This window comes from Dendrobates tinctorius, unplaced genomic scaffold (assembly GCF_039654945.1).
Source record: "Dendrobates tinctorius isolate UK_male_01 unplaced genomic scaffold, ASM3965494v1 ptg000116l, whole genome shotgun sequence".
NCBI classification, from domain to species: Eukaryota; Metazoa; Chordata; class Amphibia; order Anura; family Dendrobatidae; genus Dendrobates; species Dendrobates tinctorius.
In genome coordinates, this window is record NW_027361784.1 from 22,430,507 (window position 1) to 22,456,628 (window position 26,122).

Genomic DNA, 26,122 nt, shown 5'->3' on the forward strand with positions numbered 1-26,122 from the left:
GAATATGGAGACTTGTTGCATCATGCCGAGGTCAGATGGTTGAGTCGGAGAAGAGTGTTGAAAAGATTTTTTGCTTTGAGACAGGAGATAGCGCTTTTTATGGTACTGAAAGATAATGACGCTTTCCAACTTTCTGACCTAACTTTTCTATCTGACTTAGCGTTTCTAAGAGATGTCACAGAACACCTCGACGCACTCAACTTGAAGCTCCAGGGCCCAAAGCAGATGATGACAGTGATGTTTGATAGTATAAAAGTTGTAAGCTGTCTTTGTGGGTCCAGCAGCTGCAGTCTGGCAATCTGGCTCATTTCTCATCTATGCAGTCGCTGGTACGAGCTGAACCAGAACGCTTGAACTACTATCCAATATAATTTTTCAGTTACTATAAGAGTTTGATAGACGTTTTCATGAGTTTCAGGAGCTTGAAACTGAATTTGCACTCTTCGCCACCCCGTTTGCGGTAGACATTGCTTGTGTTTCAGAAGATCTGCAGATGGAGATTGTGGACTTGCAATGCGACACTGTTCTTATGCAGAAGTATATGGACATTGGTGTTAAAGATTTCTATAGGGTTGTCGCACGAGAAAAATTTCCAAAACTTCTTAAAGCCACTGCCAGGATCATGGCCATGTTTGGAAGTAAATACGTATGCGAACAGTTTTTCTCTTCAATGAACCTTAACAAATCAACACTACGGTGAAGACTTACAGATGAACATCTTCGTGCAACATTGCGATTGGCCAATGCTCTTTCAAGCCCAATCTTGACATTCTCGTATCTGGCAAGCGCTGCCAACTGAGCAGCCAGACTGAATTTTGCAACACTTGAACTGGAAAACTGGATTGTTAAAATAAGCATGTGGAGTAAGCCTGCAAATTTCCGTTAAGTTTAAGGCTGGGCTCACACGTAGCGGAACTCTCGCGGAAATTACCGCGAGAATTCCGGAATTCCATTCCGCGGGAAAATCGCATTTTAAATTCCTGCGATTTTCCCGTGGAAAAACTAGCATTTTGCAAGCGTAATTAGCTTGCAGAATTGCTAGCGTTTTCCAAGCGATCTGTAGCATCGCTTGGAGAACTGATTGACAGGTTGGTCACACTCGTCAAACATAGTGTTTGATGAGCGTGACCAACTTTTTACTATTGAGGCCGCCTATGCGGTATCAATAGTAAAAGATAGAATGTAAATAATAATTTAAAAAAAATATTGTTATTCTTACCTTCCGACGTCCCGCGCAGCCTTCTCGCCTCTCTCCACGCTCCCGGTCCCAGTAATCCTTTGCGACAATTACCGCGATGACGTCTGTTCTCGCGGGATCTCGACGTCTCGCGGTCATTCACAATGACGTCGCACGAATGACCGCGAGACTTCGCAATCCCGCGAGAACGGACGTCATCGCTCGCAAAGGCTTACTGGGACCAGGAGCGAGGAGAGAGGCAGGAAGGCTGCGCGGGACGTCGGAAGGTGAGAATAACAATATTTTTTATTTTAAATTCTATTTTTTACAGAGTTATGGTACCCAAAGCCCGGAGGACAGTCTCCTCTCCTCCGGACCGTGGGTACCATCCACAAATGTTCTGCTTACTTTTCGCATGGTGTGCGCAGCCACATGCGGAAAGTAAGCAGCACAATGCATTCCTATGGGTGCAGGATCGCTGCGATTCCGCTAAACTAATGAGCATGCTGCGTTTTTACCGCGAAGTGATTCATAGCACAGCATTGCGGAATCCCATAGGAATGCATGGGATGCTTATTTTTCGTGTTTTCACAGCAAAATCGCACGGTAAAAACCGCCGCGGAAACGCGAAAAAAACGCCACGTGTGAACCCAGCCTAAACCTAGCAGTATTATAGTACAGTAATTGTTATAGTAGTTCAAATAAACAATTAACAATAATTTTGTACTGTATTAAGTTTGGTAGGAATGCGGCTCACTAGCTTAAATTTTTTTTTACGTGCGACCCATTTACTCTGCCAAGTTTGAGACCCCTGAATTAGACCCTCTTATTGCAGGGAGATCCTTATTGAAATACGTCTCCTCACCACTAGATGTCTCCAGCAGGCTGTATTTTCTTTTAAAGTTCCAACAGATCAGATACTAGCATTTATTAATCTGTGTAGGATTTTCTATCCACAGTCCTCTTCATTATCTTATCAATTGTTGATATCATAAATTACCGGGTTCCGGATCTCAATTTTGTGGCTTATTTTGGGGATCTTTGCAAACTTCAATGCTCTGTGGTTGTGATAAACATCTTCCCCTAATGGGTGTTGAATATCTTTTTACATCATTTTATGTATAAGGAGGATATGTACTCTTTAGATTCTCTGTAGAGCTTCTTTATGTAATATGTAGTTACAGATGGCTCAATACTTGAATTTTTCATATGGTGAGCAAGATAGGAATAGTGTGAAAGCCTCCTTTCAAGCAGATCAACTACACACAGGGATTCTAAACACTTTGGGGTTCTCCCCTGTATTAATCCTGTTCTTCTGAGGCCTTCAGGACATTGGTGCGTGTAGGGGATGATCGTTATCTCTTAACAGGGTACTGGTCTGTCCACAGCACTGTTTGTGGCTGTACCTCCCTATTTCCCCCAGGCTCAGTTCGTCTCCTCCTCACCCCAACACAGTTGTGAACTTAGGTCAGTGGCTTCGGCCTATTTATGCCAGTCTCCACGCCTTAAACTGCCCATACCCCTGTAAGACAGCCCATCACCTCCGGTCTTCTCCCTCCTTCACCCTCACTCTGGGTACCGCTCCTCGCTCACTGCACCCCCCCCCCGAAGCAAGTAGTGAGCCGGGTTCGGCGCTGCAGGCGCCGCTGCGTGTGACACTCGCGTTGCTGTCAGGAAAGGGGGGAAGGGCGTTCAGCAGCTCACCGCGGGTATCCTCTAAAGGTCCCAGGCCGTCGTCGCCTCCGCTGGACGCTTCCAGAATGCCGCCCGCTCTCCAGTGAGTCTCCTGGCTCTGTCAGGGTCTGACTGCAATGCTGAGGTGAAGGCCTTGACGGGTCCCGTTCTCACGCTAGGCCGCGCTTCACGCGGGCTCCTGCTTCCTCAGCCCAGCTTGTGAACTCCCAGCTAAGGCCTTTTTTACACTTCCGTTTTTTTATGTCAGTCAAAATCCGCCAGTTTTAGAAAAAAACGGATCCGCCCCTTTTTTTGTGGATCCGTTTTTTTTCCCCATAGAATTGCAGTAGTGGCGGATTTTGACTGATGGTTGTCCTCTGCATCTGTTTTTTGATGGATCCGTTTAAATTTAGCATTTCACGGGTGGCCAGAGTGTCCTTCACATGGTCAGCCAAACCTCTCCAGAATGCCGGGATGAGGACCTTATCTGGCCACTCTATCTCCGAGGCCAGCGTCCGGAACTGGATGGCAAAGTGGCTGACCATGGACGAGTCCCGTGACAATGCCAGCAGCCAGAGAGCGGTTTTATCAGTGACTCGCGGTCCCAGGAAGACCTGCTTCAGAGTGCACAAAAACTGCGAGGCACTCTGCACCACATGATCACCACGCTCCCACAGCGGTGTGGCCCACTCCAAAGCCCTGCCCGACAAGAGGGAAATAATAAATCCCACCTTAGCCCGCTCGGAGGGAAATCGTGCTGCCAGCTGTATAGAGCACTGGCTCACGAAAACCCTACAAGAAGCACCATCGCCCGAGAACTTCTCGGGCGGCGGGAGGCGGGACAAAGTTGGGGCAGGGATGGCAGTGGTCACACGGGAGACAGCCTCTGTGGCTGCCTGAACAGCGACCGCAGTAACATCCGCAGCTGAGGGTGAACGCTCGAGAGCCGCCAACCTGCCCTGCAGCTGCCGGATGTACTGCAGCAGTCGCTGTTCATCCACCATTACTAGCCAGACCCTGGCGCTAGTATAATGTTAGGGCTAGCGGATCAAATAATAAAATAGTAAAGTGCGTTTGCAGCCCAGGCTCCACCGTGCAGGGGTGGTAAACTGCTGCTTAGTAATGGCGGAGGTATAAAGCGGTGTACAAAAGGTCACATGTGGGTTAACGTCTCCCAGTGTGAACAGAAGCGAACTCTGTTAACTCACAGAGCCACGCAACCGCAGAACATAAATGCCGGTGCCTGTTTAGCTCACAGAGCCTGGCCACAGAGCGCACAGAAAGCGGTCACAGAACTCTGCCCCAAGGACACAGGGTCAGAGTCCCTCTAGACCTTCTGAGCACGCGGCGTCGCACCTGCGGGTGCCACTATAGACGCTGACTATGGAGTGTCGAGCACGTGCACAGTGGACACTGATGCCTGTCTCAGACTCTGTCCTACCTATACCTAAGCCTGGATGCTTAACAGGCTAGGCTGCACAACACATGCGTACCAAGGGTAGGGGTTTCTTAATGAGTCATTCACCAGAGACATTCATACATGCATATGACACTCTCTCCTCATAGTCTGATAATGCAGTCTATACTAGCGCAAGGCCGAGCGGCCATGCAAACCTTTTATAGCCGCATCCTTCCGGAACCTTCCTGACCTCCAATCCAAGCTGGAGAAGGACCTGAGCATGTGACCTCCGATCTCCAATGAGAAATCGTCCCACGGGCATGCTCAGTGGACCGAAAGGAAGACTTAGTCCCTGGAGTAGCTCGCTGCTGACCAGCATGCGTTGCTATAGCTGGGCCAGAGGTGGCAGCAGCAACCAAACCCACAGAGCTGGCTTGAGCAGAGTGCCAGGATCAACAAGTCTGCTGAGCAGGTTCCTCTGTGGCCAAAGAGGAATGGGAGACTGCCAGATGCAAGGCTTGGGATTCCTGCTGTGCAGCAACAGGAGCCTGACATCTAACATATCTGGGTATCAACTTGACAGCCAACAGGTCAACTCTGTTTAGGTGGAATTACACTCCACTGATCCAAAACTTCCAGAGGGACATGGATAGATGGGCTTCCTTAAAGTTATCCTTGCTCGGCAGAATACATGCTTTAAAAATGGTCTCACCGACTCGCTTTTTATATCTATTTAGGTCCCTCCCAATTATGGTACCAGCCAGAACGTTCACTCATTTACACTCTATGATGTCTAAGTTTCTTTGGCTAGGAAAACAACCCAGAATTGTGCAAAAACTTATGTTCCGTCACAGAAAAGAAGGGGGTTTTATCCCTACCTAATTTTACACTTTATTACAAGTCGACACAGATTGCTCAATCAATAAGTGCGTGTTCATATCCCAATAGACCGAGATGCGTTATTCTGGAATCATTTCTCTCTAAACCATTCTCTTTATCAGGCCTAATGTGGACCACAGACCGACTTCCACGGGGGGGGGGTTAAGTGGCTCATTTTACAGTCCACTCGTTGCTTCTTAGGAGTAAAGTCTGGTTTAAATATAACTTACAATCAAGCCCTTCTCCCCAGACAGCTATATTACAAAACCCCATGTTCCCGCCAGGTCTTGAGCTGAAAGGTATTCGTATACTTAAACATTTGTGTTCCCCATTTAATATCTTACTTGACAGACAGGAATTTGTTCAAAAATTTGAACCTCCAGTTAGGGAGGTAATGCAATTAAACCAGATCTTCCACTTTGCAAAGCAGATCCTCCTGAGCGATACTACTCTCAGGGCAACGAGTTTTGAAAACAAATTTCTAAATGACCCTTTGGGCAGGAGAACGATCTCATTGATCTACTATGCTATAAATTCTCCACAAGATGATAAAAAATTGAAGTATATGTTACAATGGGAGGAGGATCTGGGGTTTGAACAGTCAATTGATGAATGGTATCGTAGCTGTGACCACGCTATAGAAAGGTAGTCACCAGACTTCTCTTGTGGAGACCTCCTTAAAACTATTGCACAGAGTCTATTATGTAGCGCAAAAAATTCATAGCATTTTTCCTAATTTCTCGGGAGACTGTTTTAGGGGCTGCGGATTATCTGGTGACATGAAGCATATTTGGTGGTCTTGTACGGTGGTTTCTGGGCTTTAGGAGGTGAAGCGTCTGATAGGACAGATGTATGGTGGACCGGTTGTTCAGGAACCTTCTACAATTTTACTGGGAACCAGGACTTTCCAGCTTCCAAAAAGCTTTCAGAAGCTAGTAAACTACTTATGTATGTCCACTAAAATCCACATTGCGGCAAAGTGGAAGTCGCCCTCACTGTCAATATCTATGGTGAGAGTAGATGAACGACATTATGTTATATGAAAGAATAGAAGCAACTAGAACCGACACGTGGGATTCTTTCTTCAGGGTTTGGCATCCATGGATGGAGCTTCACTCAGATACTCGACTGGATCAGGCACTAACGCTCTCTCCATAGCGAATTGAGCACTGGTCACGGCCTGGGACGGGATTCATATATGATCCTATAATAATGGGTTGGTCACGGCCTGGGACGGGATTCATATATGATCCTATAATAATGGGTTGGTCACGGCCTGGGACGGGATTCATATATGATCCTATAATAATGGGTTGGTCACGGCCTGGGACGGGATTCATATATGATCCTATAATAATGGGTTGGTCACGGCCTGGGACGGGATTCATATATGATCCTATAATAATGGGTTGGTCACGGCCTGGGACGGGATTCATATATGATCCTATATAGTGGGTTGCATAACCGCTTTAAACGCCCTGGATTGGTTATTAATGATACCATTACAGATTATTGGATATCGGGTAATTAAATCCTATGCCTTTCCCTACCCCTGTCTATGTCCTGTCTTCCCTTATATTATTTGAAGCTTATTGAATGTATGTTAAATTGTTAGTTTGCACTCCCTTGCATGGGAGTTCATAACTTGTACTTTGTTTAATAAGTTTCTAAATAAAAATTTATTGAAACTAAAAATGTGAATTTTTTCCTCCTCTTCCTGCCGTCAGTATTACATTGTTTTTCTTAGTTTATGTTTTGTATTACGGCGCTATAAGATCATTTTTCTGACTCCTCTGTTTCTTAATTAGATAGTATTTATGCTGAACCTTATGCTTAGACCTGTGACGGGGACAAGGGGGCATCCTCTACGTCTGGAGGAAAGAAGGTTTAAGCATACTCACAGACACGGATTCCTTACTGTAAGAGCAGTAAGACTATGGAACTCTCTGCCATATGATGTTGTAATGAGTGATTCCCTACTAAAATTAAAGAAGGGACTGGGTGCCTTTCTTGAAAAGTATAATATTACAGGGTATATACACTAGTTTCCTTAATATTGCGTTGATCCAGGGAGCTAGCCTGATTGCCGTATGTGGAGTCGGGAAGGAATTTTTTTCCCCAATGTGAAGCTTACCGATTGTCACATGGTTTTGTTTTGCCTTCCTCTGGATCAACATGTTAGGATAGGATATGGGTTGAACTAGATGGACTTAAAGTCTTCCTTCACCCTTAATAACTATGTTAGTATGAATGTGATTTTCACATACTTTATGGAGTGCCGCTTGTTCTCTCGTGTCCCCATTATTTTTGTCATTTATAAACTTATTTATACTTAGTTTAAAATTTTTGTTGCTTTATTTCAGTATTTTATGATGAAATTTACACATAATTCGCTGATTTTTGCCTATTTTCTATCTTTTGCGCTCCGGTGTTTTCTCTCATCGCCTCCTTTGCTCTTGGACGATCTCTGTATCATTTACTCATTATTTCAATGTTGTCACTTTCATGCCGTCATTTGATGTCGATATTGTTTACTTTGTCCTCTGCGGCATTTTCCCCCCTAATCTCCGCTGTTTCCTGATTTATAACTGCACATTTGATATTTCTTAGAGGAAATCTTGGAAAATTCGGATTCTTTGCTTTTCTGCTATTATGGAGTCCTACACTAACACTACAGACTATTAGTGCTGGCGGAACGCACCAAATATTATAAAGATGGTGTAAGATGCGTTCGCAGCCTGGGGTCCACTGTGCAGAGAGGTTAACTGCTGCTCGGTAATGTTGGACACTAGATGGCGGTCTCGCACTGGACACACGTGGGTTAAACACCACCCAGTATGTAGTAGCGACTGGCTGTTGCTTCACAGAGCCACGGTACCGCATAACACAGATGCCGTACCGTTAACTGTCACCGTACCGTTAGGGTACAGCTAAGTCGGCGCTAGCGTACGGTCACAAGCCTCTGCCCCAAGAACACGGGGTAAGAGCCTCTCTAGACCCACCTGCAAACGCCCCTAATAGACGCTGGCTACTGTGGAGTGCTAACCAAGTACACAGTGGCGTCTAGGCAAAGCCACTACTTGGCGCTGAAGCTAGGCCCTGACTCTGCCTCCTACCTGCACTATCAGCCTAGGCATTACCTGGCAAGGCTGAGCAACACATGCGTACCAAGGGTAGGGGATCATGAGTCAGTCACCAGAGACATTCATACAACACTCACTCCACATGGTCTATACTAGCGCGCGTCCGTGCGATCCTTTTATAACCGCAGCCTTCTGGGACCTTCCTGATCGCAGCAACCAGACGCGTAGCAGTAGTCTGGGCAAAACGCTGGGACCGACGTCTCTGCTGAGCAGGATCCTCTGCGGCCGCAGAAGAATGGGAGACTGCAGACATGGCTTGAGATTCCTCCTATGAAATGGCGGGAACTTGACGCCTAACACACACTTCCTGACATGCTTAAGTGTCTGTATATAGATTTCAGACACTGCTCTCACTGACTTTCTTCACAGGAGCCATCTTTTGTGAGGTAATTTTACCTCATGGCATCACTAACACCCTAAACCATATTCCCACTAACCCCTTAATGTCCAATGACGTGCACAGTATGTCATCAGACATCTCCCCTGCTTTGATGAGGGCTCCGGCGCTGTTGCCTGGACAAACATATGGTTGTTTCAGGCATATGGCTTTCAGCGCCACCCGGTGGTCGGCGCTGAAAGCACAGCAGTAAATCTGCTACATATGGGCGATCTGCTCATCGCCCATATGTAGCAGAGCTGATCGGGTTGCGCATGCTTCTAGCCTCCTATGGAGGCTATTGAAGCATGCCAAAAGTGTAAAAAAAGAAAAAAGTTTAAAAATAAAAAAAATGTAAAAAAACCCTAAAAGTTCAAATCACCCCCCTTTCGCCCCAATCAAAATAAAACGGTAAAAAAAATTCCCACATACACATATTTGGTATCGCCGCGTTCAGAATCGCCCAATCAATAAAAACAAAGCATTAACCCGATGGCTAAACGGCGTAGCGAGAAAAAAAAATTAAAAACGCCAGAATTACGTTTTATTGGTCGCCAAGACATTGCATTAAAATGCAATAACGGGCGATCAAAAGAACGTATCTGCACAAAAGTGGTATCATTAAAAACGACAACTCGGCACAGAAAAAATAAGCCCTCACCCGTCCCCAGATCATTTAAAATGGAGACGCTACGGGTCTCGGAAAATTGGGCAAATTTTTATTTTTTTTTGCAAACTTTGGAATTTTTTTTCCACCACTTAGATAAAAGGGGACATAGACCTGTTTGGTGTCTATGAACTTGTAATGACCTGGAGAATCATAATGGCAGGTCAGATTTAGCATCTAGTGAACCTAACAAAAAAGCCAAGCAAAAAACAAGTGTGGGATTGCACATTTTTTTGCAATTTCACTGCACTTGGAATTTTTTTCCCATTTTCGAGTACACGACATGGTAAAACCAATGTTGTCACTTAAAAGTACAACTTCTCCCGCAAAAAATAAGCCCTCACATGGCCATATAGACGGAAAAATAAAAAAGTTATGGCTCTGGGAAGAAGGGGAGCGAAAAACGAAAATGCAAAACCAAAAACATCCCTGGTCATTAAGGGTTAAAGCAAGGAGTGCAGTCTTTCCTGGCTTTTCTGTGTAATGGCGTCACAGCCAGGTTTCCTGCCCTCACAGCTCAGCTTCCCTCCTCTGAGTCCTCCCTGCACCGCACGTGTGATCAAAATGGTGCCAGTGCCACAGCCTTCACATCGCTCCTTATACCAACAGTGGACAGAGCGTCGCATAGAGAGATATACAGCGACACCTGGTGGTGGGAGGACGAATTGGAAGATAATATTTACAACATGTACTGCAGGACCTTCCATGGCGTCATGCCCATGTGAGTAGTGTACGCATGCGCTCCTCTTCCTGGTGCCAGGGCTCCTTCTCCCGCTCCCGATGGGGTGCAGAAACATTGTGTAAATAAAGTTGTGTGAGCGAGCGCTGGAGCCGGATGTCACAGTGTGTGTAGACGCCGCAGGCCTGAGTTTGCTGTTTGGCACATGTATAAAGTGACTGAGCGGTTGTAGCAGTGCTGAGTTTTCCATGCAGCAGAGCAGAGTTTTCCATGCAGCAGAGCTGAGTTTCCCATGCAGCATTGCTGAGTTTTCCATGCAGCATTGCTGAGTTTTCCATGCAGCAGAGCAGAGTTTTCCATGCAGCAGAGCAGAGTTTTCCATGCAGCAGAGCAGAGTTTTCCATGCAGCAGTTTCCCATGCAGCAGAGCTGAGTTTGCCATGCAGCATTGCTGAGTTTTCCATGCAGCAGAGCTGAGTTTGCCATGCAGCAGAGCAGAGTTTCCCATGCAGCAGAGCAGAGTTTCCCATGCAGCAGAGCAGAGTTTCCCATGCAGCAGAGCAGAGTTTGCCATGCAGCAGAGCAGAGTTTTCCATGCAGCAGAGCAGAGTTTCCCATGCAGCAGAGCAGTTTGCCATGCAGCAGAGCAGAGTTTTCCATGCAGCAGAGCAGAGTTTGCCATGCAGCATTGCTGAGTTTCCCATGCAGCATTGCTGAGTTTCCCATGCAGCAGAGCAGAGTTTTCCATGCAGCAGGGCTGAGTTTTCCATGCAGCAGAGCAGAGTTTTCCATGCAGCAGAGCAGAGTTTTCCATGCAGCAGAGCAGAGTTTGCCATGCAGCATTGCTGAGTTTCCCATGCAGCATTGCTGAGTTTCCCATGCAGCAGAGCAGAGTTTTCCATGCAGCAGAGCTGAGTTTTCCATGCAGCAGGGCTGAGTTTGCCATGCAGCAGAGCAGAGTTTTCCATGCAGCAGAGCAGAGTTTTCCATGCAGCAGAGCAGAGTTTTCCATGCAGCAGAGCTGAGTTTGCCATGCAGCAGGGCTGAGTTTGCCATGCAGCAGAGCAGAGTTTGCCATGCAGCAGGGCTGAGTCTGCCATGCAGCAGAGCTGAGTCTGCCATGCAGCAGAGCAGAGTTTTCCATGCAGCAGAGCAGAGTTTTCCATGCAGCAGAGCTGAGTTTGCCATGCAGCAGAGCAGAGTTTGCCATGCAGCAGAGCAGAGTTTTCCATGCAGCAGAGCTGAGTTTGCCATGCAGCAGGGCTGAGTTTGCCATGCAGCAGGGCTGAGTTTTCCATGCAGCAGGGCTGAGTTTTCCATGCAGCAGAGCAGAGTTTGCCATGCAGCAGGGCTGAGTTTGCCATGCAGCAGAGCAGAGTTTTCCATGCAGCGGTCACATGGTCATTAGACTTATGAGGCTGCGGAGGATAATAAAGTAATAAAGTGTTTTACAATGGGGGGAAAGTGTTTTATTTATTTTTATTTTTTTATTTCTTTTTTTGTCATATTGCGTCAGTTTTCGGTTCACACAATTATTGATTATATGTATTGTCTCTTCCCGGAGGATTTATCGCGGTGGTTCGAGACTTTACTACCTGTTTTTCTTACCATGAATGCTTTTAACCCTTCACTCCGCAGTTATTTTCTGCTTTTTCCGTTTTCGTCGTTTCCTCCCCTTCTTCCCAGGGCCGTAACTTTTTTTTCTTTTTTCCGTCCCTGTCGCCGTACGAGGTCTTGTCTTTTCGGGATGAGTTCTACTTGTGAAAGACAATCTTCATTTTATCATGTGATGGAAAAAAAATTCTAAATGCGGCAAAATTGCAAGACATAGTTTTTTTTTTTGTTTGTTTTTATTTCTCATGTTCACTATATGATAAAACTGAGCTGATAAATAAATAATCTTTATATAGCGCTAACATATTCTACAGTTTGCACATATTATCATCACTGTCCCCATTGGGGCTCACAATCTAATATCCGTATGTCTTTGGAATGTGGGAGGAAACCGGAGATCACCCGCACAAACACGGGGAGAACATACAAACTCCTTGCAGATGTTGTCCTTGGTGGGGTTTGAACCCAGAACCCCAGCATTGCAAGGCTGCAGTGCTAACCACTGAGCCACCATGCTGCTCATGCAGACACCAAACATGTTGGGGTAGATGCAATGCCTTGATCGCCCGTTATTGCATTTTATTTCAATGTTGCGGCGACCAAAAAAAACATAATTCTGGATTTATTTATTTTTTTTCTCATTACGCCGTTTACCGATCGGGTTCATTAATTTTATATTTTGATCGCACTTTTACAAATGAACCAATAACAAATATGTTTTTTTATTATTGTTATTTTTAAGTGGGAAAAAAGAAAGATTGCAACTTTTTTTTATTTTTTTAACTTTTCACCGCACTTAATAAGTCCCCTTTGGGGACTGGAACTTGTAATCGCCTGATCCCTTGTTCTGTTCGCAGCAGTGCTATTAGTTTTGCTGTATATAGCAAATATCACAGTCTCCTATGAACAGAAGCCGGCGTTCACAGGAGACCGTCATGGGGTCTTCAGAGGACCCTTTACCTTCATGGCGCCCCATCGCCACCCCTTGATCACGTCTTGGGGGGACTTCGATGGACACCTGGAATGACGCGTCCCCCTGCCCGGCGCAGTGTAGATGCTGCTGTCACAGATTAACAGTGGCATTTAACTGGTTAACAGGTGGAGCGCCGCTCTTTATTTTTCTCTTTCGTTTTTATTTTTTGCATCTTTTTAGAGTGAAAGATTTCACGTTCTGCTTAAAATTTTTTTACATAATTCAATAAAAAAAATTCATAAAAACACTTCTGGGGGAAACTGGAAAACATTCGCTCAAAAACGTTGCAACTTGTTAAAAAGAAAATCACAATTGAATCAAATAAAAACATCTGTAACCTCCCCCCCCCCAAACCCTGACCACAAAAGAAACAAAAAGACGACGTGGAAGAGACTATAAAAAAAAAGGCAAAAATTAAAAGAACGAAGCAAAGAACGCCGAACAGTAGACGAAGAAACATGTCCATGTAATTTAGAACTTAACCCCTTCCTGTCAAGGCCAGTTTTAGGTTTTATGCCAATTTTTTTTTTTGTTGTTGTTGTCGTTGTGCCTCAGAAGCGAAATATTCGTGGTATTATTCCTATATGTTCTATATGAGGTCCTGTTGTGTTTATTTTTTGGTGGGGGAGGACTGTGACGGGGGTGATGATTTGTGTTTGTCAGGGACATCATTTTTGGGAACCAAAAAACCTATTATCAAACTGTAATTAACTTTTTGTAGGCAGGAACGTCAGTATTGTATTGTTTTGTTTAAGATTACTGTACTTGTATGTATTATGTATACCCCTCCTCACATGTAAAGCGCCATGGAATAAATAATAATAATAATAATAATAATAATAATAATAATAATAATATTGGGTAATTGGGTATTTTTCGCCATGTTAAAATGTGTTTGTTTTTGTGTCGCCATTTTCTGAAAGACACAAATTTTCCGTAAAGACTTTCACTTTTCTTACTGTTTTTGGATACATATGACTTTTTGATCACTTTTTATTTCAGCTTCTCCCATAGGACCTGGAGAAACCCTCTCACCTCCCACACATGTGACTGATCACATGGCCGTGACATCATCACTGCTCATTTAGCTTCCTGCAGCAGAGGGAGCAGCATGGCCGGTCTGGAGCTGTTGTCGGATCAGGGCTACCGTGTGGACGGGAGGAAGGCCGGGGAGCTGCGCAAGGTCCAGGCCCGGATGGGGGTGTTCGCACAAGCTGACGGCTCTGCGTACCTGGAGCAGGGGAACACCAAGGCGCTGGCGGTGGTGTACGGACCCCACGAGGTGATGCACTTTGGACTGATTCATTTTTGCATTTGTACCTTTTTTCTTTGTTTACTTTTTTGGTGTTTTTTTTTTTTTTTTTTTTTACCTGTTTTTGATTTGCGCCTTTTCATGTTGATTTTTACTTTTCCAGATTTTTGCATGTGATAAATCAATTGCAACTTTTTATAACGTTTCATAATTTTCGTGCAGATTTACTCCAGTCCCACCTCCCCTACCATTGTAGTTATTTTATAGTCGCCTGACTTTTTTTTTTTTACTCAAATTTTGCAACCATAAGAAAAGGTGAAAAACAAAAAGCGCATTGTTTTTATTCACAAATCCACGTGCGTGATTAACGCCAAAAGAAAACAAATGATGAATCTCCCCAAGTTGTGTTGAAAATTTACTTCACGTTTTACTTTACCACAGTGAAGCTTTATTGACATTGTGCAGCGCTGACACTGGCTCCGTCCTTTCTGTTTCTTCTCTTAGATCCGCGGCTCTCGGGCCAAAACCCTCCATGACCGTGCAGTGGTGAACTGCCAGTACAGCATGGCCACCTTCAGCACCGGGGAAAGGAAGCGCCGGCCGCACGGAGACCGTACGTCCACAGAGATGACCCTGCACCTGAAGCAGACGTTTGAGGCCGCCATCCTCACCCAGCTGTACCCGCGCTCTCAGATTGATATATACGTACAGGTGAGAAGGGGCGACGCACGCGGTATCGGAGCACCATGTCCTTCTGTATTGTGCCGCCAGCTGTGTACAGTGCGAGCCATCAAAGCGCTGCAGGTTCAAAGCACTAAACCCCTTCACCCCCCAAGGGTGGTTTGCACATTAATGACCGGGCCAATTTTTACAATTCTGACCACTGTCCCTTTATGAGGTCATAACTCTGGAACGCTTCCATGGATCCCGGTGATTCTGACATTGTTTTCTCGTGACATATTGTACTTCATGTTAGTGGTAAAATTTCATTCAAATAACTTGCTTTTATTTGTGAAAAAAAACTGAAATTTGGTGAAAATTTTGAAAGTTTCTCAATTTTCCAACTTTGAATTTTTATGCCCTTAAATCACAGAGATACGGCACACAAAAAACTTGATAAGTAACATTTCCCACATGTTTACTTTACATCAGCACAATTTTGGAGCCAAAATTTTTTTTTGTTAGGAAGTTATAAGGGTTAAAAGTTGACCAGCGATTTCTCATTTTTGCAACACCATTTTATTTTTACGGACCACATCACATTTGAAGCCACTTTGAGGGGTCTATATGATAGAAAATACCCAAAAGTGACACCATTCTAAAAACTGCGCCCCTTAAGGTGCTCAAAACCACATTCAAGAAGTTTATTAACCCTTTAGGTGCATCACAGGAATTTTTGGAATATTTAAAAAAAAAAAAAATGAACATTTAACTTTTTTTCACAAAGAAAATACTTCAGGTTCAATTTTTTTTTTTATTTTACCAAGGATAACAGGAGAAATTGGACTGCAAAAGTTATTGTGCAATTTGTCCTGAGTACGCTGATACCTGATATGTGGGGGGGAACCACTGTTTCGGCGCATGGCAGACCTCAGAAGGGAAGGAGCGCCGTTTGACTTTTTCAATGCAAAATTGGCTGGAATTCAGATCGGACGCCATGTCACATTTGGAGAGTCCCTGATGTACCTAAACAGTGGAAACCCCCCACAAGTGACCCCATTTTGGAAACTAGACCCCCCCAAGGAACTTATCTAGATATGTGGTGAGAACTTTGAACCCACAAGGGCTTCACAGAAGTTTATAACGTACAGCGGTACAATTAAAAAAAATCATATTTTTTCCACAAAAATGATCTCTTCACCCCCAATTTTTATTTTCCCAAGGGTAACCGGACCCTAAAAGTTATTGTGAAATTTGTCCTGAGTACGCTGATACCCCACATGTGGGGGTAAACCACTATTTGAGCGCATGGCAGAGCTCGGAAGGGAAGCAACGCCATTTGACGTTTTTGGCTGGAATTGAGATCGGACACCATGTCGCGATTGGAAAGCCCCTGATGTACCAAAACAGTGGAAACTAGACCCACCCCCCAAGGAACTTATCTAGATGTGTGGTGAGCACTTTGAACCCCCCCAGTGCTTCACAGAAGTTTATAACGCCCGGGCGTGAAAATAAAAAATTTGTATTTTTTCCACAAACATGATCTTTTAATCACCAATTTTTTTATTTTCCCAATGGTAACAGGAGAAATTGAATCCCAAAAGTTGTTGTCCAATTTGTCCTGAGTACGCTGATACCCCATATGTGGGAGAAAACTACTGTATGGGCACATGTCAGGGCTCGGAAGGGATGTAGTGACGTTTTGGAATGCAGACTTTGAGGGAATGGTCTGCGGGTGTCATGTGCATTTGGAGAGCCCCTGATGTACCTAAACAGAGGAAACCCCCCACAAATGACCCCATTTTGGAAACTAGACCCCCTAAGGAACTTATCTAGATGTGTGGTGAGCACTTTGAACCCCCAAGGGCTTCACAGAAGTTTATAACTCCTGGGCATTAAAATAAAAAAATCATTTTTTTTTCCACAAAAATTATATTTTTGTCCCCAATTTTTTATTTTTCTAAGGGTAACAGGAGAAATTGGACCCCAAAAGTTGTTTTGCAATTTGTCCTGAGTACGCTGATACCCCCACATGTAGGGTAAAACACCATTTGGGCGCATGGCAGAGCTTGGAAGGAGCACCATTTGACTTTTTCAATTCAGAATTGGCTGGAACTGAGATCAGACGCCATGTTGCATTTGGAGAGCCCCTGATGTGCCCAAACAGTGGAAACCCCCAATTATAACTCCAACCCTAACCCCAACACACCCCTAACCCTAATCTCAGCCCTAACCCTAATGGGAAATTGGAAATACATTTTCTTTTAATTTTATTATTTTTCCCTAACTAAGGGGGTGATAACGGGGGGTTTGATTTACTATTTATAGCGGTTTTTATATTTGGCAGCTGTCAGACGCTAAAAGACGCTTTTTATTGTAAAGATAGTTTTTGCATCACCACATATTGAGAGCTATAATTTTTCCATATTTTGACCCACCGAGTTATGTGAGGTCTTATTTTTTGCAGGACGAGTTGACGTTTTTATTGGTATCATTTTCGGGCACGTGACATTTTTTGATCGCTTTTTATTCCAATTTTTGGGACGCAGAATGAACAAAAACCAGCGTTTCATGAATTTCTTTTGGGGGGTGCGTTTACACTGTTCCGCCTGCGGTAAAATTGATAAAGCGGTTTTATTCTTCGGGTCAGTACGGTTACAGCGATACCTCATTTAGGTCGTTTTTTTATGTTTTGTCGGTTTTATGCAATGAAAACTATTTTATATAAAAAATAATTATTTTTGCATCGCTTTATTCTGCGAGCTATAACTTTATTTTTTCGCTGATGATGCTGTATGGCGGCTCGTTTTTTGCGGGACGAGATGACGTTTTCAGCGGTACCATGGATATTTATATGCATCTTTTTGATCGTGCGTTATTGCACTTTTTGTTTGGCGGTATGATAATCATTATTTTTTGCTTCGTTTTTTATTTTTTAAGGGGTTCACTAAAGGGGTTAACTAGTGGGACAGTTTCATAGGTTGAGTCGTTATGGATGCGGCGATGCTAAATATGTGTACTCTCATTGTTTTGTTTTTTTTATTTACATAAATTAATTTATTGGGGAATTTTTTTTTTTTTTTTTACTTTATATAGTAATGTCCCCCCTCAGCGATCTGTCAGGCAATGTAGGAGGCTTCTCAGCGCCTGCTCTCAACAGGCGCTGAGAAGCCACCTCCCTGCAGGCCCCCGCGGCCATTTTGGATCCGGGGGCCTACAGGGAGGAGGCCCTCGGAGCAACGCGATCACATCGCATTGTTCTGAGGGTCTCGGAAGCACGCAGGGAGCCCCCTCCCTGCGCGATGCTTCCCTATGCCGCCGATACACTGCGATCATGTTTGATTGCAGTGTGTCGGGGGTTAATGTGCCGTGACCGCTCCTGGCACAAAGGGCCGAGAGTCAGCTGTGATAATCAGCTGACACCCGGTCGCGATCAGCTGCGCTCCCCCATGAGCGCAACTGATCACTATGACATACTATCCCGGCCATGGGCATACGGGCCCAGGGCACATAGACGGGATAGTATGTCAAATGTCAGGAAGGGGTTAAAGAAACCCGCTCTCGACCCATCCTGCACAAATAACTACAGACCAGTCTCCAATCTCACCTTCATCTCTAAACTTTTGGAGCGCCTAGTCTACTCCCGCATTACCCGTTACCTCTCCACTCCCTCCCTCCTAGACCCTTCACAGTCCGGCTTCCGCCCCCTTCAAAAAAAAAAAAGGCAAAAAACAATGCTTTATCATCATTCTGCCAAACAAAAAGTGCAATAACACGTGATCAAAAAGACGGATATAAATAACCATGGTACCGCTGAACACGTCATCTTGTCCCGCAAGAAAAGAGCCCATATACAGCATCATCAGTGAAAAAATAAAAAAGTTATAGCTCGCAGAATAAAGTAATGTAAAAATAATTATTTTTTATATAAAATTGTTTTTATTATATAAAAATATATAAAAGCTCCAAAACATTTAGTAAATGATATAAATGAGGTGTTGCTGTAATCGTACTGACCCGAAGACTAAAACCACTTTATCATTTTTATCACATGCGGAACGGTGTAACCCCCCCCCCCCCCAAAGGAAATTCATGAATTGCTGTTTTTTGTTCAATCTGCGTCCCAAAAATCAGAATAAAAAGCGATGATAAAGTCATGTGCCCAAAAATGGTACCAATAAAATTCAGCTCGTTCCTGAAAAAATAAGACCTCACATGAGGCTGTGTGTACACATTGCGGATTCTTCTGCGGAATTTTCCACGCGGATTTGTATAAATCCGCAGGTCAAAAGACCTGCGGTTTATCTGCGGATTAGCCTGTGGTTTTCTCCTGCGGTTTGACACCTGTCATGGAGCAGGTGCCAAACCGCTGTGGAATCCACACAAACAATTGACATGCTGCGGATTTAAAACTGCGGAAAATTCCGCAACGTGTGCACTGTGTTTTTCATTTTACATAGCTTTTAATGGTACTGTACACCGCAGCAGAAACTGCTGCAGATCCGCAGCAGAATCCGCAACGTGTGCACACAGTCTGACTCTGTGGGTCAAAATATGGAAAAATTATAGCTCTCAAAATGTGATGATGCAAAAACTATTTTTTGCAATAAAAAGCGTCTTTTAGCGTGTGACAGCTGCCAAATAAAAAAAATAAGCGCTATAAATAGTAAATCAGACCCCCCCCTTTATCACCCCCTTAGTTAGGGAAAAATAAAAAAAAATGTATTTCCATTTTCCCGATAGGGTTAGGGCTAGGGGTGTGTTGGTTACGGTTGGAGTTAGAATTGGGGGGTTTCCACTGTTCATCCACATCAGGGGCTCTCCAAACGTGACATGATGTCTGATCTCAATTCCATCCAATTCTGCTTTGAAAAAGACAAACGGCGCTCCTTCCCTTTCAAGCTCTGGTATGGGGTATCAGCATACTCAGGACAAATTGCACAACAAATTTTGGGGTCCAATTTCTCTTGTTACCCTTGGGAAAATAAAAAATTGGGGACTAAAAATCATGTTTGTGGAAAAATATGATTTTTTTTTATTTTCACGCCCGGGCGTTATTAACTTCTGTGAAGCCCTTGGGGGTTCAAAGTTCTCACCACACATCAAGATAAGTTCCTTGGGGGTTTTAGTTTCCAAAATTGGGTCACTTGTGGGGGGGTTTCCACTGTTTAGGCACATCGGAGGCTCTCCAAACATGACATGGCGTCCAGCCAATTCTGCGTTGAAAAAGTCAAACAGCGCTCCTTCCCTTCTGAGCTCTGCCATGCGCCGAAACAGTGGTTCCCCCCCACATATCAGGTATCAGCGTACTCAGGACAAATTGCACAATAACTTTTGGGGTCCAATTTCTCATGTTACCTTTGGTAAAATAGAAAAAATGGACCTCAAGTCATTTTTTTTGTGAAAAAAGGTAAATGTTCATTTTTTTTTAAACATTCAAAATATTACTGTGAAGCACCTGAAGAGTTAATAAACGTCTTGAATGTGGTTTTGAGCACCTTCAGGGGTGCAGTTTTTAGTATGGTGTCACTTTTGGGTATTTTCTATCATATAGACTCCTCAAAGTGGCTTCAAATGTGATGTGGTCCCTGAAAAAAAAAAAATGGTGTTGTAAAAATGAGAAATCACTAGTCAACTTTTAACCCTTATAACTTTCTAACAGAAAAAAATGTTGGTTCCAAAATTGTGCTGATGTAAAGAAAACGTGGGAAATGTTACTTATTAAATATTTTGTGACATTTCTCTGTGATTTAAGGGCATGAAAATTCAAAGTTGGAAAATGGCAAAGTTTTCACCAAATTTCCCCTTTTTTTTTTTTTTTTTTTTTTTTTTTTTCATGAAGTACAATATGTCACGAGAAAACATTGTCAGAATCACCGGGATCCATGGAAGCGTTCCAGAGTAATTACCTCATAAAGGGACAGTGGTCAGAATTGTAAAAATTGGCCTGGTCATTAACATGGATACCACACTTGGGGGTTAAGGGGTTAATAATGTTAGTGTGTTTGAAGGAGGAGGGGAAAATGCCCGAGGAGAGATTAAAGATTATAGTTTGGTGAGTTGGGACGACTGGAGAGAGAGACTGGAGGAGATGTGAGGGAATGGGGTCGGTAGTGCATGTAGTCGGACAAGAAGAAGAATGGAGCCTGGAGAGACTTCTTCTCTAATGGAATCAAAAGTGGAGAGTGAGCCAGGGGAAATGCAGGTAGGGAAGGGAGTCACAGCACTTAGTGGCTGGGAGCGGATTTCCTGACGGATGTTATCTATTTTCTCTATAAAGTGGGAGGCCAGGTCATCAGCACAGATGTCTGTGATAGAGGCTTGTGCTTTTGGCCTGAGCGGGGAGTGGAAAGTGTCAAAAAGTTTCTTGAGTGTTGGCTAGTGAGGAGATCAGGGTGGTGAAGTAGGTCTGTTTGGCGAGGTGAAGTGCAGCGTTATAGGTTCCTAACATAAGTTTGAAGTGGATGAAGTGTTATGGTGTGCGAGATTTTCTCCATCGGCGTTCAGCACTCCTAGAGCATCGCTGGAGAAGTCGAGTTTGCGATGTGAGCCAGGGCTGTTTTACTCTGTGTTTGGAGGTTCTGAGGGTGAGGGGAGCTACTTGGTCAAGGGTGCTTCTAAGAGTGTCATTGTAGTGATGAACAGCCAGATCAGGACAGGAAAAAGAGGAGATTGGGGACAGTGATGAGTGTGGGGAGTCTGAAAGTGTCCTGAGGGTTAATGGCTTGTAGATTTCTGTATTTGTGGTAGGAAGGAGTGTGCTGGGGTGGGCGAGGATTTGGGAGCGTGAAGGAGAGAATGTTGTGGTCAGAGAGGGGAAACGGTGAGTTATCTAGGTAGGAGATTGAACAAAGCTGGACAAAGATCAGGTCAAGGGTGTTACCGTCTTTGTGTGTCTCAGAGGTTGAGAGGCCGAGAGAAGTGGTTAGAAGCTGGGACGCAGCTGTGGAAGTGGGGCTGTTAACCGGGGTGTTGAAGTCTCCCAAGATAAGGGTTGGTAGTTCTGAGAAATGGTCAATGAATTGGGTGGGTGAGCCTGGGGGCCGGTATATGACCGCTACTGTGAGGGAAAGGGGAGGGAAGAGACTGGTGTAGACCTCAAAAGAAGAGAATGAGAGTGATGGAACTGAGGGGATGACCTGGAAGGTGCATTGTGGGGACAGGAGTATGCCGACTCCACCACCAAGTCTGTTTATGGGTTTCGGGGAATGGGAGAATTGTAAGCCACCATGGGAAATGGCAGCAGAGCAGACAGTGTCAGAATCCTGAATCCAGGTTTCAGTGAGGGCCAACAGATTCAGTGAATTAGTCATAAAGTAGTTGTGCAGGCAAGGAAGTTTATTACATACAGACCATGGATTCCAGAGGCACAATTAAAAGGAGATGAGGGAATGCAACTTATATTAATAAGGTTAGTAGGGTTTTGATGTGAGGTAGTGTAGGGGTTGAGGTTGGGAGATGGTGGACTGGGGTTGGGGGAGATGTCCCCTGAGATCAGTAGGAGTAGGAAGAAAAATGGCAAGTAGCTATTGGAATTATCAAAAGTTTTTTTCTGCAATGTGTTTGCGCAAGACGGGCTGAGGTTTTTCAGGGGTGAGAAGTGCATGGCAGCTGTACATGGGAGAGGGAAGTATAGAGGGGCTGAGGTGTATGGGTCGTGATGGAGGGGGGATGGGGCAGTGAATGTGGATGGCAAGGGAGCACAGGAGGATAGAAATAAAGCACATGGATAAAAGGGAGAGCAAAGTGTGGGTTACCTGTCTTCTGCCTTGACTAACTGCCATGGATTAACTTCTTTTTCTAGATGCTTTGCTAAAGGAATGCCTGCGCCCCACACTGCGTGCACCCCTTAGAATGCTTCTAAAGTTATAGGCCACACTACAGGGACAGCAGAGAGGGATTGTGGGAGCTGATTTGGGATAAATTAGCAGCAGCTGGTCTACACATCCTGGTGTGGACAGATGATCAGACGCAGTCCTGGCTCCATCTCTATGCTATAACACCTTTCCCAAGATAATATCTACACTGACTCCCCAACCATGGATATACAGCAGTGAGTACTGAGTACAATGGAACAGATTAAATATTCAGTAAGCAGAGTTCATTAAAATATATTGCAGGTGATGTGCAGCAGATGAGACAGCAGGCAGAGATGTGGAGTTGTACCATTAAAATATAATGCAGATGATGTGAGCGATATAAGAACAAAAAATGAACATCAATGGTGGGGCTTTTTGTTTTTATTTACCCCATTTGGATTCTTTCCCTCTTTATCAGTATGTTATATAGTATAATAAATGATGCCATTCAAAAGTACAACTTGGCCTGAAAAAAACACGTTCTGGTACGGTGATGTGGATGGAAAAATGAGAAATTTGTGGCTGTTGGAAGAAGGGGATGAAAAAAACAAAGCACAAAAATAAAAATTGGTCAAAAAGGGTTAAATGTGATGCAGAAAGTGCCAAATGCTGTCCCTTTCTGACCCCATCGCGGAGGATCCCTAGACCAATGGGTTATATAGGGGGAGGGGCTACTGATCTTTAAGGATCTGATTATAATGGAAGCCATAAGCATTAGATGGCTGTTTGCTGAAACCATGCTCCAGCGCTTCCTCTGCCTACGGCCGCCTCTCCCAGGCAGGGGAGCGCTTCCTCTGCCTACGGCCGCCTCTCCCAGGCAGGGGAGCGCTTCCTCTGCCTACGGCCGCCTCTCCCAGGCAGGGGAGCGCTTCCTCTGCCGACGGCCGCCTCTCCCAGGCAGGGGAGTTCTCTCCTGTATTCTCTGTGAGAAAGGCACTGACTTATCTCATGGAGAGGAATGTGATCAGTAGTCAGAAATCCGACATCTCCACTTGACATCTCTCCGGCCATCAGTCGGATGGCGCCCCATACAAATTAGACCGCTGGCCAAAACTGTCGATATCACCGGGACATCAATCTAATGTGTACAGAGCCTTATCTGAGCGGTGTTCAAAGCCCGGAGTCTTCTCCTACCTCTGTTTGCTGTATTACTATTGTGCTCTATTATCAGCCAAACAGACTGAATCTCCTCTTGTATCAGGTCAGGAGTGCCGGGCTGTCATCTGTTGCTCTCTGTTGTCAACCGTCTGTGACTGGGGACGGGCCATGTAGCAGAAATTTAAGTTGTAATACAGTATAATTATTTGATATTTTCCCCCTTTTAGATCCTGCAGGCTGATGGTGGCAATTACTGCACGTGTGTGAACGCAGCCACCCTGGCGGTGATCGACGCCGGCATCCCCATGCGGGACTATGTGTGCGCCAGCTCAGCCGGCTTCATTGAGGACACGCCGCTGGCGGATCTCAGCTACGTGGAGGAGTCGGCGGGGGGACCCCACTTGTCTTTAGCGCTGTTACCCAAGTCTGAGCAGATTGCGCTGCTGGAGATGAACTCGCGGCTACACGAGGATCACCTGGAGCGAGTGATGGATGCGGCCAGCAAGGCGTGTAAGGACGTGTACGCGGTGCTGGAGCAGGTGGTGCGCGACCACTTACAGGAGGTGTCGGCACTGGTCGGAGATCGGGGGACAGCGTAGATGAGACTCTGGATCAGTGTGTGGAGAGAGGAGCCATAAAAGCCGGATCTCCGCACCGATTGAGGGGAAGGAGCCGAGGACACCAGGGACAGATTCTTCTATGTTTTGGTTTAATAAATGTGAAAAGTTTTTGGTTTTTTTTATATTATTGCTCAAGTTTTTTGTTGAAGAGAAAATTTTCTTAAAATGGAATTTTCGGTTAATAATGAAAGCTATTTTTTCTGCAGTATTTTTTTTTTTCTGCTTGCTGTCAGTGAATGGAAATGATCTGATTTACATTCAATGGCTGTGAAGCTGTCCAGGTCTTCTCCTGCCCATAGAGCTGAGGGTTAGTGACAGTGTGTCAGTCCGTGATGTACCTGAGTTCACCAGCATTTCTTCCTGTAAAAAACGCTGACGTGTAAGAGGAAATGTGAACGGGAATATTTTCATTCTCTGACTGGTAGCAGAGGTTTGGAAATGGCGAGAAATCGAAGTGTGATGTACAGAATGCAGGAAGTGGCAGAAAGGTATCATGTGCGAAAAAATCACTCATTCAAATTTGGAGATAAAAGAAAAGTTGGGACATCGCCCAGTGCAGCCGCCTTTCCCTCTCCCATTGTCGGGGCCGTCTCCTGGTTCAGTCGCCTTTCCCTCTCACGTCGGGGGGTCGCTGCCCGGTATGGTCGCCTTTCCCTCTTCTTTCGGGGGGAGGGTCATTGGTCTTTCCTATTGTGGTCATCGCCCGGTATGGACACCTTTCGCTCTCCTATTGCCTGGTTCGACCACCTTTCCCTCTTCCGGCTGGGGGAGGGGTCACTGTCTGGTATCGCCGCCTTTCCTATTGTGGTGATCACCTGGAAAGGCCACATTTCCTTCTCCTGTCGGGGGTCATCGCCCGGAAAGGCCACATTTCCTTCTCCTGTCGGGGGTCATCGCCCGGAAAGGCCACATTTCCTTCTCCTGTCGGGGGTCATCGCCCGGAAAGGCCACATTTCCTTCTCCAGATTGGCCTACTCATCATTGCCATATGAGATGAGATGATGTGAGACCATAGATGGGGGCAAGTAAGTTCTGTGTTAAATATTTATCTTAAACTTTTTTTTGTGCTGGTTTTCATTTTTTTTTCTTCCATTTTTTTTTTTTTAAAGTTCCATAGAGCAGCTCAAGTAAAGGAAAAAAATCACTAGAAGGGTAAGTGCACAGGACTTCTTTTTTCTTTAAGTGAAGACTACTTTTTTTTTTTTTCTTTTTTATTTATATAAAATTTCTTGTCTCCTGTTTAGAAGATTTTTTTTTTTTTTTTCTTTACGTCTGGTGAGGTATTTCCAGTGTTTTAGCTTTTTGTGGGCATCTTCTGAGAATCCCCAGCTGCGTTATAAGCGAGTGCAACAATCCTCACAAGCAGCAGAACTGTCAGTGCTTCATCGCCAGGGCTGCGGCCAGAACAGCTGCTGTTAGGCCCGATGGTCATTGGGGAAGGAGCGGCTCCCGCTCTGGGGGTCTCTGTAATGATTCAAGGACCTAAATTTGAAGAGGCAGGAAAATTTCCTACAGTTCCCCAATTCTGAGCTGACATGTTCCTTTATTGTGTCTGGTGCTCGGCACAATGGCTCCTATGTGGCTTTATATAGAGAAAAGAGCCGCACTCAGCACTGCAGGATAATAATGGACAACCACTCCTATCATCTGCTCTCACTCCCGACCAACATCCCCTCAACCCGCTCACCCTCCCGACATCCCCTCACACTCCCAGACGTCCTTTCGCTTTCCCGACCGACATCCCCTCAACCCGCTCACCCGACCGACATCCCCTCAACCCGCTCACCTTCCCGACATCTGCTCACCCTCCCGTCATCCGCTCATACTCCCAGACACTCTTTCACTTTCCCGACCGACATCCCCTCAACCCGCTCACCCTCCCGACATCCCCTCATACTCCCAGACATCCTTTCACTTTCCCGACCGACATCCCCTCAACCCGCTCACCCTCCCGACATCCCCTCATACTCCCAGACAACCACTCACCCTACCACCGTCCCCTCATCCTCCTCCTGTACAGGATGCGGCCGGGCCTCGTAGTGTTCGGGATATT

General features: G+C 45.1%; 1 protein-coding gene across 1 annotated transcript; it reads left to right on the top strand.

The window, feature by feature from the left end:
- The first annotated feature begins 13,597 nt into the window (after positions 1-13,597).
- Positions 13,598-24,191, top strand: EXOSC4 (exosome component 4). Its single transcript, XM_073590263.1, has 3 exons — positions 13,598-13,862; positions 14,337-14,543; positions 23,677-24,191. Exons 1-3 carry the CDS (start codon positions 13,692-13,694, stop codon positions 24,046-24,048), a joined length of 750 nt encoding a protein of 249 aa, XP_073446364.1. The 5' UTR covers positions 13,598-13,691; the 3' UTR covers positions 24,049-24,191.
- Positions 24,192-26,122: the final 1,931 nt, after the last annotated feature.

Excerpts from the sequence above, each read along its gene's own strand:
- EXOSC4 (XM_073590263.1), top strand. The coding sequence starts at position 13,692 with ATGGCCGGTCTGGAGCTGTTGTCGGATCAGGGCTACCGTGTGGACGGG. Across the intron at positions 13,863-14,336 it reads TGGTGTACGGACCCCACGAG|ATCCGCGGCTCTCGGGCCAA; the intron begins GTGATGCACTTT and ends TTCTTCTCTTAG. Across the intron at positions 14,544-23,676 it reads AGATTGATATATACGTACAG|ATCCTGCAGGCTGATGGTGG; the intron begins GTGAGAAGGGGC and ends TCCCCCTTTTAG.